The sequence below is a fragment of the Engystomops pustulosus genome, chromosome 5 (assembly GCF_040894005.1).
Source record: "Engystomops pustulosus chromosome 5, aEngPut4.maternal, whole genome shotgun sequence".
Classification (NCBI taxonomy): domain Eukaryota; kingdom Metazoa; phylum Chordata; class Amphibia; order Anura; family Leptodactylidae; genus Engystomops; species Engystomops pustulosus.
This window is the reverse complement of record NC_092415.1, coordinates 82,569,155-82,584,256: the sequence shown is the minus strand read 5'-3', so window position 1 is coordinate 82,584,256 and position 15,102 is coordinate 82,569,155. Positions and strand designations below refer to the sequence as shown.

Below are 15,102 nucleotides of genomic sequence, written 5' to 3'. Positions count from 1 at the left end.
ATCTCTAGACTACAGATTCTAAGCAAAATAAAAGAAATGGCAAATTCCCTTTTAAGCAATGGATCTTTGTGAATTTTCGTGCTTTACTATGGTCAGATTTATTCCATCAGCGCTAAGATCAATATCTCAAAGCGGCTCTATGCACATTACAAGACTACTTAGAAGAATCTATATTTTGGTTATTCTGATTTGAATGGAAAAACTTATGAAAATATCTGATCTATGGTCCTTACTTACCTACAGCATCTTTCCTGAATCCTTGAGGTGGTTAATGGCTACAATGCAGTTCGACACTTCTAAGAAGCAAATTCTTCAAACTATTCACAGGAACAGAGTGAACACAGAAAGTGACGTCAAAGGCGTGATGCCAGGTAACACTATTACTCTAGTAACATCTGCTATGCACGTTCTCGATATCCATGTTTACGTTTTCGTGTCTTTTTTTTATAAATTATTACTTGGTAAAAGAATCTTGTCAGACATTTTCTTTTATTGTTAACATGCCACTGTCTAGAGACAAATGTTATAGTGCTTGTTCTGAAGTGGTGACACCTCATTCTGTCAGGACTAAACGTTCTCTGAGGAGTTGTAGTTTATGTTCCCAAATACAGCAATGATGAACATAGTGGACAGAAGCCATTATTGTAATGCTACCTACCATATTAATATTTAGCCTAGTGCCAGGTCTTGGATATGGCTCTACATGGGTAGTCCATAAATTTGTATCTACATTTCTGTGTTTCTTTTAGAATTGGAGAGGGAACTTGGAAGAAGACCTAAGAAAGTTTGCATTGTGAAAGTTGTGGGAACCAGGAACCTGTGGAGAAATATACTTGTCCTTTGCGTTAACTCGTAAGTTTGGCTACAACGTGTTATGTGACGGAAAAGTGTTGTTTCACATTTACCATCTGTGCCCCTGATAGAGACCTAGTAAGTAAATGCAAAAGCAGGTAAAGGTGGAAAAATAAGCCAAGAATATTAGTAAAATATATGTAAAAGTAACAGTTGCGTACAAATGTGTAGATCAAGTAAGTAGTAAACCCAGAACAATCTACATATAAATCAGAATGTACTGTACAAAAGTATAAGTGCAATAGCATGTACTTCAGCATCCACCACACCTATGGCATGTTTTACCAACAGCCTGCATTAAATAGTAAATAGGAACTAAAATTTTGCAACATTGAACTAAAGACAAAACTATTATTGTTACTTCTGCAGCTTATAAAACATTTATATCTTCATGGTAGCAGTCTACAGTCTTACTATATTGTATTGTGACACTACAGTCCTTGTTCTGCAGTTTCTTAATGTAGATTGAGTGAGTGGGGGAGATCACTATACAAAACTGTATTTGTAAAGGAGTTAGTCACAAAATTTTACCCAATATACTTACCTTAGCAAAAGCCATCAATGTATGTTCAGTAGGGTCCTACCTCTGCTATTCCCACATATTTGCAGAACTTGCAGCAAAATAGAACGAGACTGAGCTACACTGCCAAGCTCAGCCATAGTCCTGTATCCATGGTTGTGCCTAGACAATGACCAAGGAGTTCCAGAGTTCTGGCTGTCTATGGGTCTCTCAGATCAAAACCCATCAATATGTGATTTTAATAGCCAAAATCAATTAATGTTAGACAGATAGTTAATGCTTTAAAAGCAGTATTCATATCAATACTTAAATCTCCTATGACAACTGAGTGACACGAAAGTAAAACAGTAAACCAAGAAGTATCGCTTTGCCAGCTGCTTGACTTGTGGCTGTAAGTATCCAGTTATAAATTTAAGGAATTTTTCTCTGACTCTCTCCTTATCCAGTCATTGTTGTTTTGATTGGTTGGCTGATGAGACATTTTGGCACCATCAGAAGAGATCTGTAAGGGCACACACCATTATTTTATGTCTAGTCTCTATTGTGAGTTTCTAATACATTATTATTCTTTAGCTGGGAAATACATTTAATGGGGAAGAGATTGTATTGTTGAATGAAATGGCTATTGGAAAATACTCTTAACAATCTAGTAACAACTTCAACATGTTTTGTTACAACATGAATGTTCGGTTATTTTCAGGTTGACTGGATATGGAATACACCACTGCTTTGCTAAAAGTTTGATGGACCCTGAAGTCAATATGAACATCATGCACAACTTCTACGCCAACTACTTTGCCATGGCAGGGATTACATTAGCATCATGCCTGGCTATGTGTCCTGTTGTTGGGTTTTTGGGGAGAAGAGGAGGACTGCTGCTCTTCATGATTCTCACAGCTTTGGCATCACTTCTTCAGCTTGGCCTATTAAATTGTAAGTAGTTAGTTGGGCATAAACCGATTACATATGTTTGGTGATTGAAGTTCTAATTCTGTTAGGGTTTTTAGAAACTCCTACTTAAGGATTTCACTGTTTTAACGTATGTGATACATTCTTTGCTATTTATGTCATATGGGTTAATGACACAAATTAATTCTTACCCCCTTTTTTTTCCTTCTCTTTCCTGTGCTTTGTTTTACTAGTGATTGGCAAATACACCCAGCGCCCTGAGACAGGTATGATCCCTTATTTACATGTGTGCATTTTGTGGTATATTACATATGGGACACGTTGAAAGCAGTTTGTTTATGTGATGTTTTTTGTTATTATTTTTCTGTATGATAGTCTCTGCCATTGTTCTGGATGATGTCTATCCCAGTCTTCTCTACATTGGTTCTTCAGTTCATTGAAGCTTGTGGCCTTTTGTTTATGCACAGCTATTTTAACCCCTTACCGACATGCGCAGTACTATTAGAGCAGAGCGTTATGTGTATGGAGAGGGCTCATGAGCAGAACCCTTGTCATACAGAGTGGTTGTTTGCTGCATATTACTGCAAACACCCACCATTAAGAACTGGGATTGGTGCTAGCACCGATTGCAAATGTCAACCCTTTACATGCCGCCTGCAGTTTTGCAGCATGTGACACATGGGCGCCGCCATCTTTGCTGTGGTCGTTGCTCCCTGTGACATCATCAGGGAGTGACAATCAGTCGCCATGACAGCCTTGGGTCTTTGTAAGAGGACTTGTCATTTCTGAAGATCTGTTGCTATGTGCTGGTGGCACATTGTAACAAATCATGTGCAAAATACCCATATACGGCCATACATATGGCAGTATATGGTATGATTGATCAGACAACCTAGGGTTAAATTACCCTAGGGGGTGTGAAATAAAAAAAAAAGAAATATTAAAAAGTTGTAAAGAAAAAAAAAATAAGACACCCCCCCCCCCAGAACTGTTCGTAAAGTAAATAGATAGATCTTGTCACATCCCAAAAGCTCCTTCCATCAAAAATGGTCATTCCTAGTGGTGAACTCATAACAGAAAAAAGCGCCCAAATGTCTGAAATGCCACTTTTTGTAATTTTGCTATTCATAAAAATTTAAATAAAAAGTGGGGTTGTACAAGGGTAGTACCTGACACCTTATACAGCTCCTTATACTTATTAAGACCGAATAAAGCCTGTATAAATTTGGTATCACAGTGATCATACCAATAAAGGGGAGGTGTCATTTTGAACAAAAAATGCTAGGCGTAAATACAGAAGCGACAAGAAAATGGAGCAAATGCATTTTTTTTTCCATATTCACCACATTTTGGGTTTTTTTTCCACTTCCCAGTGCACGGCATGGAATATTAAATGCTGTCACTCGAAATTACAATTTGTTACACAGAAAACAAGCCCTCATACAGCTCTATAGATGGAAAAATAAAAAGTGAATGGATTTTTGAAGGTGGGGAGCAAAAAACAGAATTAAAAAAAAATGAAAAAAGCGCCAATTTGTTAAGGGGTTAAGTTCCCTCCACAAAGTTGTATTTGGCAAACCTGGCACTGTGCGTTAGGGCGAAACATCTTCACATTGGTCTCGTCTGTTCAAAGTTTTTGTTAAATAAATAATGAAATGGTGTAATGTGTCATGTGTTTATCTGTGGCTGTATTGACCTTCCAGGGACCAGATGTTTTATTATATCCTGATATGTAAAACACTTAATTCAAAGCGGATGTACTTTTGTAATATTATGTAAAATAAGAAATCTTCATGTATATATGCAAAGAAAAAATGGCAGCACTCCAATATAGTGAAACACTGGGGTTTATTCCACCTTCTGCAACATTCCAGCTGTAATCCCAGCCTTTGTCAAGCTTGTACATGTAAATATGTCTATAATATTATACATTGTAGTAATGTTTTAACTTTGTTTTTAGTTTCAACAAAATTTTATTGAATTGAAAACCAGAATAGTGCTTTACAATATCCATTCTGTTGTCTTTAAATCTTTTAAGGAATGAGTGAAACTGTGAAAAACAAATTCTCTGTGATCTTCTCCATCATCGGGATGTTCTCCTCACATGCCGTTGGAAGTTTGAGTGTGTTTTTCTGTGCAGAAATCACCCCCACTGTGATCAGGTAGGTGGATGTGTTACTTAGAAACAATTGTATTGAAAATCTGTTTTCTGCAGCTTTTATTAGTATCAGTTCATATCTGGCTACATAATGTACCAACTCTCCTGCAGATATGTCATGCAGTTCCCAGCCTTGCAGGAGATGACTGTCACATGGACACAACCTCAAAACTAATTGCCTATAAAAGCTGTTTTACCAAATTACTAAGGCTCAGTTCACACCTATGTTGGGCAGGTTCCATACCCTCCTCCTTTGGTTACCAAATAGCAGAAAAAATAGTGTAATGAAAAAACCTGGTGTGAACGGAGCTTTACTGATGATGTGAAAGCGGTTACTATTGCTGCCTTTGTGGGGTGATGACTATTCTACAAGTCTGTGGTCACAGATGTGCTGCCTAAGTGCAACATTTGTGCTCATCCTCCTATGCGGAGGTATAGGTTGTATATTTGTGCTTACCTACTGTATCTCCATTTTTTTCTCTTTTCTTTTCCTGATAAACCTGTTTTGGAGAAATACATTCCTTTCCTGTATTTCTGCATGACTAGACTCATTTAGCCGCTGTCAGGACTCACCCAGAAACAGCCACTCAACTTTCCTGAGACCTGAATGACGTATTTATTGTCTGGACTTCTTTCACATAGTGTTTGTAGTCATTCTCTGGAGGTCATTGACCTGGTTTCACTTATGAGACTGAACTGTTGCACACATTTACAGCTGTCATGTCAGTCATACAGATCTATCTAACTCCTTGTGGAAGGACATAGATAAGAGCGGTTAATATACATTGCACAACCGCTTGAAAGCTTGTGGTGTGTGCAGTCCTGTAGCAAAATCCTGGGAAGGAAGCCACTTGGTTTTAGAAACAGCGATTGCTTACTTTGCTACTGCAGGTCTACCAAATTGACTACATCATTTAGAGATAAACAGCAATGACAGATCACATTCTGTTTTATTAGGCTGTAGCTTCAGTCCATGAAGTGACTTGATGCTGAGATTGCAACCTACCAATTCACTCCAGAACAAGGCAATCATTGAAGGAAACCTTGTTTACTAGGGTTCTCCACTTAACTCTGATTTACTGTAGGTATTCATGGAGAAGCCCTTGTCGCTGGGCAAGCTGTAGGGCATGATGCTAATAACTCCTCATTTACTGTTCATGACAGACCCCATTGGCTGCAGAATTGATTCTGGCAATCAGCTGACTGTTGCAAAAAACAATAACATCCTTTTTTTACATATATATATCTATTCAAAATACACACACATTTATGTGCAGGTAGCCCAAGGTTTGCTCCACACAGGAAGTCAGTGGTGCAATTTCCCAGCATCCAAAACAGAGTAATAGGGCTCTTGCACACAAACTTGTTTGTGGAACAAATGCTAGCCTCTGTTTTTTTTGGCTAACATACATTTTTTTTGTTGTTGGTTAATTGGCTCATACACAAAGCCATGGTTTCTATGATTAGAACGCTTGTCTTTTCAAAACTGGCAAGCGTTTTAGATTGTTTTATCTGTTCCTGTTGTGAAATAAAACATATGGGGAGACATTTATCTTATATTACTGGTGACCATTTAATTTCTAGCAGGTGACAAATTCCAATAGCCTATGCTATGCTGACAAACTCCTTTGTTAGCATTCTGAATCATTTCAGTAGTTTATATAATTTTATTTCACGTTACCTGGCTCCCTGCCAGCAGTAGGTGTCCCTGTCTCCTCATGCATCCCAACCTCCACCTTCTCCACCTGTTTAATGCACGTGACAGAAAGTGGAGAGGGCGCTACATGAGTGAGGAGGAGAGAAGACCAACACAGGCAAACACAGGCTGCAGCTGCCCCCTCCCCAGGGACTCGCCACGCACTGCTAGCAGGGAAGCAGGTAATGTGAAATAAACTTATATAAACTACTGAAATAATTCAGAATGCTGACAGAAATTTTTTAAATCAGCATAGCATAAGCTATTAGAACCTGTCACCCGTTAAAAATTACATTCCTGGTGACAGGTTCGCTTTAAATCAAGGTTTTGGGCTTGCTTGATTTATCTTAGTGGTTGATATATTAAGTTTATATTTTGAGATTTTTATTTGAAAAGTCACACAAAAGTCTCAAATGTTTACACACCCCCTCACCTCACTGGACTGGAGTTTATTTGTGCAAATTTTTACCACGATCGCACACAAATTTGCAACTTTTTTAGATGTCCACATCTGAACTTTTAAGATGACCGGGCACAATAGTGTATAACTCTGCCACAGTTGTAACTCTAAATGCTAAATCCAATGCTAAAACACAAAAAAAACCCTGAAAAACTTTGATTCTAATACCAGAACACTGGAGAAGTTGCTTTTCCTTTCTAAAGTGTTTGCACCATTGGCCGTGCATCTAAAGTTTCTGCCAATACTCCTTCTTGGGGGTAGGTAATTCCTAACAATGGTGTGCCTACATGTTCAGCTGCTTGTGCCATTTTACTGATAGACAGGGTCAAATAATAGGTCATTAGTACTTGTGGTGGTAACGCGTCTGATACCCGCACACTACACTACAGTGAGACCTCCATAGGTCATTAGTAGTATTTGATCTCTTCCATCAGTGACATTAGTTTATAAAGTTATTGATTGATGGAAACATTTCTCACTCTCCTCATTCTTGTTCATTATTTACCTCTATTGCTCTAATTTTTTTGAAGCTATTAAGTCCTACCATAACCTTTTGGGTGGAGGGGATAATCCACTACTTAATATGCATAATGCAGTTAGTTGTGGCTTCCATCTTAATAATACATTTCACATAATCTGACTTTTGTTGCATCACACCATCAGATCCTGTCTCGCTCTGAAACTCCCTGAATGATTCCTTTTGTCTGGTAAATATTCCCACCGAGAGAACGTGTTAGTCTCCGAAGTTAATTAACTGCAGCACTTGAGAATTAGGAATCTGGTCTTTGTCTTGTAACCCCTTCTTAACAGAAATATTCTAGAAACGTAGGGAGCTGTTCCTATAGGGTATTTTACATTCTTTGAAATGGACACTTCACTTTTGTCTTCCCATTACTGCATTTAAGGTATCCATTCACATACAATAGGTAGCGGCCAAACAAATGTTTCTTCCAGTTCCACCATGAACGCACATAACTGGCACAACTGAGTGTGCATGTTTATTTGAATGGGAGCATATGATAAGGCCTAGTTCACACTTGCATTTGGAATACTGCTTTTAACTTCTGTCATGCAAAACAGAATATTGAAACACTTACATAAACCATTTAAATATTTTAACAAATCTGCTATTAACTTTTTTTTATTCTTTAAAGTGATTAATAACAATAACTAAGTACTAAATAATTTATCATTGCAAAAGCTAAATGTAAATGCCATTGTAGCTGTAATTCGCAGCCAAAAAATATTGATGAAATAGTTATGAAGAAAAGGAAAACCTAGGGTGCTGCAAGTGAGCTGACTTGGGCGTCTCTTGAGAGAAAGCTACCATGTGCATTGGATAGCTCTAGCCTCGCATACACTTAGGTTTTCTGTGCCTGCCCTCTAGTGGTAACAACTGTGATATCACCCTGTGTTTATGTATGTTCGGTTATACTTTTGGTAGTAATCTGTGCAGTCTTAATACAAAGAAAATGGTTTTTGAATCCGACTCCCCTCCTAGTGTTTGTTTGTTCCCTTTAGTTTGGACGTGGACATATAGGTGCGTCCGGTCCCAGAACTGTAAGATGCAGGAGATGAAGGGAGTCTTCTAGAAACGGTTCCAATAGACAAACAAGATTAATCTATAGTTAAAAATCAAGAATCGTTATTGTAATAGCAAGAGTTAAAAATTCTGTTCATCATGATGAGAAAACAGCATGCGGATGATGCATTTGGATACGGTTCTTGTTCCTAGCCCGATCCTACGGCTACAAACGTGTCACCTTTATGCCATTTTTTCATCATGATGAACATTGTTTTTAACTTTTGATACTAAAATAAAGATTCTTGATTTCTAACTGTGGATTAAACTCGTTTACCTATTAGAGCCAGTGTCCGAGGCCTTCCTTCTTCTCCTGCATCTAACAGATGTGAGGTCTCATGTGAAAGCTCATCTTCAGAGTGTAGTTTTAATCAAGACAACTGGTTCATGTAGGCCCTTGACATAGTACATACAAGTGGCTGGTGCTGGTTCAAACTTTGGTACAAACTAATAGGCACTTATTTATTTTTTATTATAATTTTATTCGCTGCCAGGTACTGACACTTGTAGAATGCAGCCACCTTTTTGTATGGAGGTTTAATGTTAACCATTTACCATCTATATATATATATATATATATATATATATATATATAATTTATTTTCTCCTTATACTGAAGACTACTATGCATTGCCAGATGCATCACATAGTGGAACCCAGCGGTGCCCAACTGACCCATGACTGATTGCTTATACATGTATGTGTCTGATATTTATCTGAATTGTGACATGTGGCTATAATAAGAACTACATTGTGCTTAGTTGTTACCTGTCTGCTAAAGACGTACCATTTCATGCTTTGGTTATGAATATTTTTTTTCTTATTTTCTTTAGGGGTGGTGGTCTGGGCTTGGTCTTGGCCAGCGCTGGCTTTGGGATGCTAACAGCCCCCATCATGGAGCTTCACAATCAGAAGGGGTATTTTCTCCATCACATTATCTTTGCCTGCTGTACATTGATTTGTATCATTTGCATTCTTCTACTGCCTGAAAGTAAGCACCAAAGCCTCCCAGAAAACATCCCTCATGGAGAGCATTATACCCGTCAGCCTCTCCTACCTCACAAGAAAGGAGAGCAACCACTCTTGTTAACAAACTCTGAACTCAAGGACTACTCTGGTCTCCATGATTCCGCAGCCACGGGGGATGGTGTATCTGAAAACACCACAGTCAATGGTATAAAATCCACATAACTGCCATGGAGAAACATCTCATGTATTTATTATTTGTTTCCCCTTTGCACAGGTCTTGTAGACCAACCATAGGATTTTCTGGTATTGGGGCATCCTCCCACACAGCTGCTTATGTCCCTTCAACCTTCTGAAAAACACCAAAAGGAATTCAGCCTCTAATAACCCAGAATTGAAGAAGTGATTTTTGTCCTGATCAGTCATGAATTGACCCCAACCTTGGTTTCCACCACAATATCTGTTACAGCTTTTCCAGTCAATAATCGATATATACTTTACAAGATAATAGACATTTCCACAGATAAGAAACTGACATGAATGACTGTGATTCTTATTTATTTTTTAGAGAATTTCCCATTCTCTGTTTCCCATTCCTTACATTTACAGCTGCCCGGGAAACCTCAAAAACAAAAGCAAAAATAGTATCCAAACTTTCTGACACTGACAACGCAACAGTAGTGGGAGGTTTCTGCTCATCAGTCAATTATCGATGTATGAAAGGGAAACCCAGATTAATGGACAAGTTAATTTTTTTTTTTTTTAGCTTGAATACTTGAGCAATACAGAACAGTTGGAAAATGAGAAAAACCACTACATTGAAAGAGCCTGCTAGCTGCCATCATTCTAGAAGTCGCAGCTATTACTGAGCGTACCTTATGGTTAGACCTCAGGTTTTACGTCTTATATTGAAGACACTTGGGAAAAGGCTTTTAAAGATGTGAAGTTAATATGTGCCAAATTCTGCTGAATACTCTACCCTCCTGTATGAACAGAACATTGGCTACTGAAGGCAATTACTTTCCCATTGAAAGAGTTAATGCTTCTGTAATCTATAGCAATTGTGATCTGATACACGTTTGACCCCTTTTGTTGGTCAGTAGGAGATTGAGATGTCCTTGCAATACCATTGTAGAAAACATAAGTACCATCAGTACTTTGCTTCCCATTGGTTAAACTTAACAACAAAGCAAGACATCCTCATTTATGATGGTTTCTTCGTTGGCCATTGTGTTTATTTACCATAAACAGCCCATGATTCTTCTCAGATTTGTCAGAACCGTGGCCAGTACTCGGTGGGGAACTTGAAAAACCTCCTTGAGTAGTAAGACTTTTAAAAAAAAAACATTCAAAAAGGAATCTTTTTAATATACAATGGGAATGATTGTGTAGAAATCTTTCCTACTCTGTGGATGGGCAGATACAGGACAATACACATGCAGGGTATACCTGATCTCTAGCTTGGTGCACATCTTATTTACTCAACACAAAACCAGTCCAATGGCAGCACCATTTCCATCATTATGTTCTAGCAGCGAACGATCTGGGCCTGCGATGGAGCTCTTCAAACATCTTGCTTAGAGATCGGCCTTCACAAGGATTTCAAGCCACACGACCTGCCGATGAAAGTGTATTCGTTGTAACTGTTACATTAGTGCTTTCTAGTAGAATACTGTTAATCATAATGTGAACTATGCTGTTGCTGTTGGGGTTTTTAGATGCATCATATGGAAGAAAGAAAAAAAATTCTGTGGCCGATCTAGTTTTGTGATCTGGAGGGAGGGAAGTTGGGGTTTGTACAGATGCAAAAATCAATGTTAGTATTTTAATAAATGTTGCTAAATGTTGTGGAGCCAAAATCACGGGTCACCAAATTGGAAGAAGTGCCATTAAATGAACTGTGAGTGTTGATCACTTTACCGTTGGGATGACAAAAAGCGCACTGCATCCCCTCTTAACACAGACGGGGATATGATGCACCTTAAAAAAACAAAGGAAAAAAAAAACAAAGAAAAAAAACAACTGTGTTCTGAAGTGTATTGTGAGTGTTTTGGAGGAGATTTAGCCTATTTTATTCCAGGTGTTTAACACCGATCCCTCACATTTCTGTTCCTTTATAAAAGTAATAACTTTTAGTGTCTTCTTTGTATAGTAATCTTGAAGCAATCATCCATGAATTGTTGACATAGTACTGTAGATGCGACAAACCACTACCACTAATCCTGGTGTCTTCATCTTCAGAGCAATAGGTTATACTGGTCACTCATACCAAGCGAAGATTTTATCTGTTTCTTTTTAACACTAATGTTACAACTGGCCACCATTACTAATGACAATGTGTCATACTGAGATGTCCTTTGGGGAAGCAGCAGTGGTCGATTTGGTAAGAATGTTTGGAATTATGTGAACTGCTTTTGATGGGTCTAGTGTTTCATACAAAATGTAAAATACAGCTTAGAAGTAAAACTATTTTTAGTAGTTACATGAAATTTGTTTCTACACGATCAGCATTTCTCCTGCTACAGGCATTTGTGTAAATTGTCTTTTTATGTTTTCTGTACGAGAAGAGGACAACAATGTTTTTGTTGGGGGTTTATTTTTTTAGTACATACATGTTTTGTTAGTTCTTCAGGAGTAGTTTGGTGGTACACATCCATAGCACAAGCTTTCAAATTGAGTACTGAAACATGTCTTAAAAACTAAATGTGTGCATGTCACCCAGTTGTATCTGCGCAAAAACTATTTGTACTGTATGTGTACAGAAATAAAAACCTAAAAAGAGGCAGCAGGCTGTGTGTTTCTGTCGTTTATCCCTGGTTTAATATTGTAATAGGTGGTATAAGACACATTGGAGGGATTGTCAAGCACTACTGCATCTTGCAATAATGGACTACATACAGGGGAAAGGGGAGAAGTATTTTATCCCAATGCCGATTTTGCAAGGTTACCCACCTACAAGGAATGGAAAGGTCTGTAATTTTATTGTGGGTACACATCAACTGTGAGAGACCAAATCTAAAAAAATTTATTTTATTTTATCCCCTACCAACAAGCAAGAATTCTGATAAAGCTCTCACAGGTGGCAAAGACACAGGTACATATACATGCAGAGAGTGATAGAACACATTTATTGAAAAGTGGCCAACCTCTTTAACCCTTTAAGGACCTTGTTCTTTTTTGTTCTTTCATTTTTATTTTTCACTCCCCACAATCAAAAATATATAACGTTTATTTGTTTGCAAATCTCACGCATACGCAATAAATCGTTCCTTGCGCAGCCGCACTAGTAACCTGTGGGCTGTGCAAGGAACGAGTTCTCGCACATGCTCAAGATTTGCAGACGTTCGGTTGACATCACCAGATTTTTGATCATGGCGGCCAAGGGGTGCTTGTTGAGTGGCGGGGGCATGAATAATTAAGTGAACAGCAGAGCTGTGAGTAACTCTCTTGACGTGAATCTAAGTGCTTCGGCTCATTTACATATTTTTATAAAGTTGTTTTCTGTGGAATCTGGGTGCCCTGAAACTAACAGAAGACCTTGCCATCAGCAGGGGTCAGGAACCTTTTTGGCTGAGAGAGCCATGATCGCCTCATATTTTACAATGTTATTCCGTAAGAGCCGTACAATATGCACATGCCCCCCAGTAGATAGGGTGTCACAGGTGCCCCTGTGATCTACGTCTCGAATCGCAGGCACAGCTGTGCCCCTCTCAGTGGCAGCACCCCTTTCCAAGTTCACTCACCTCTCCACGTTCCTGCTCCCATCCCGGCTGGCCAATCGCGGGTGGTACCGGTAAGTCTTTGCTGCGATTTGCAGCAAAGACTTGCCGGCTATGGAGAGGGCTCAGCCCGTGAGCCCTCTCCAAGCACCCGCAGCCGACCTGTGACGTGCCATTACGTCACGGTTCGTGAAAGGGTTAAAGGACATCTACCACCAGATTACTGATGGGTAGACTGTCCTCTTAAGCATGGTCGTTACTTCTAGGGGATGATGTCTTTAGGGCTCCCGGATTCTGCGGAAAAGAACTTCATATAAATATGTAAATTAGCCTGAGGCGGCTCACGTCACCCGAGTGGCTCACGACTCCACTGTTCACTAATAATTCACGCCCCCCACCACTCAGTATACACCCCTCTGTCTCACTATGCTCAGACTGCCGGTGACGTCAGATGGCTGTTTGCAAATCTCACGCATACGCAAGAAATCGTTCCTTGCGCAGCCGCACTAGTAACCTGTGGGCTGTGCAAGGAACGAGTTCTCGCACATGCTCAAGATTTGCAGACGTTCGGTTGACATCACCAGATTTTTGATCATGGCGGGCAAGGGGTGCATGTTGAGTGGCGGGGGCATGAATAATTAAGTGAACAGCAGAGCTGTGAGGAACTCTCTCGACGTGCCCTGAAACTAACAAAAGACCTTGCCATCGTCCCCTGCCTAGAGGAGTCTAGCATGCTTAAAGGGGTTATGCCACGAAACAATTGACTACAAAAAGCTGTCAAAGAGGTTAAAATATTTCAAAAATCTATTTGTAATGGTTACCTGGAAGTAAAGATACCTTTCTATTTGTTATTATGATGCGTGTTCAGCCTCTACTCTGTTCCACACAGAAGCAGATGTGGGAGGGGCCTAGCCAGGCACATGCACAGCACTGACAGCTGCAGTTATTGCACAACTCAGTGCTACAGAGCGCTCAGCCTTCAGAGTCTCCTTCCACCTGCTGTGCTCAAATAGTCCCTGCATTTACTGATCCAATAGAAGTCCAATTGAAATGTGTCATACGCCCCATGTTAAAAGTGCACCAAAAAAAGTTGGTGCAGTCTGTCAAAGCAGTGCAGGGGGCACCAGATTCATGAAGAACGTGCGCCAGAAATCCTGAATCTGGCGCCCCCTGCACACTACACAGGACACTGCACATAGTACACATGTACTATGGATTCTCACAGCATCATGGTCGGTCAGGTTGACATGCATGGCGGAAGTCTAGGTGGTTGCAGGGGAGGCAAACCCCACGTGTATCGTCACTCCAAAGTGACACTTACCCCTGAGAAAGTCACTTTGAAGTGAGGATACGCATGGAGTTTGATGTCCCTGCATTTTTCTAGTCCTCCGACATATTTACACTTTACTGTCCGCCTGACCGACCATGATGCTGTGAGAATACATTGTTTTGCTCTTCTTGTATGCATTGATTGTACAAAATTAGGTGCAATAGTTGTTTTTATGACTTTTACTAATAAACTTTTGTATTTTTGCATGTTGATTGAATCTCTTTCTGTGTATTTTGTAAGGAATTGCAACCAAATCACTAGATAGATAGATAGATAGATATGAGATAGATAGATATGAGATAGATAGATAGATAGATAGATAGATAGATAGATGGATATGTGATAGATAGATGGATATGTGATAGATAGATGGATATGTGATAGATAGATAGATGGATATGTGATAGATAGATATGAGATGGAGAGATAGAGAGATAGATAGGAGATAGAGATAGATAGATATGTGATAGATAGATGGATATGTGATCAATATGTGATAGATATGTGATAGATAGATAGATAGATGGATATGTGATAGATATGTGATAGATATGTGATAGATAGATAGATGGATATGTGATAGATATATGGATATGTGATAGATATATGGATATGTGATAGATAGATATATAGATAGATATGTGATAGATATGTGATAGATATGTGATAGATAGATAGATGGATATGTGATAGATATGTGATAGATATGTGATAGATATGTGATAGATATGTGATAGATATGTGATAGATATGTGATAGATATGTGATAGATATGTGATAGATATGTGATAGATATGTGATAGATATGTGATAGATATGTGATAGATATGTGATAGATATGTGATAGATATGTGATAGATATGTGATAGATATGTGATAGATATGTGATAGATATGTGATAGATATGTGA

General features: G+C 38.9%; 1 protein-coding gene across 1 annotated transcript in view; it reads left to right on the top strand.

Moving 5' to 3' along the window:
* SLC22A23 (solute carrier family 22 member 23) overlaps positions 1 to 11,925 on the top strand; it is an 86,243-nt gene extending 74,318 nt beyond the window's left edge. Inside the window, exons 5-10 of the mRNA XM_072152498.1 lie at positions 244 to 371; positions 750 to 852; positions 2,073 to 2,305; positions 2,515 to 2,547; positions 4,320 to 4,443; positions 9,011 to 11,925. Of these exons, the coding sequence (XP_072008599.1) occupies positions 244 to 371; positions 750 to 852; positions 2,073 to 2,305; positions 2,515 to 2,547; positions 4,320 to 4,443; positions 9,011 to 9,368 (979 nt within the window). The 3' untranslated portion in view covers positions 9,369 to 11,925. The remainder of the gene's footprint in view (positions 1 to 243; positions 372 to 749; positions 853 to 2,072; positions 2,306 to 2,514; positions 2,548 to 4,319; positions 4,444 to 9,010) is intronic.
* Positions 11,926 to 15,102: the final 3,177 nt, after the last annotated feature.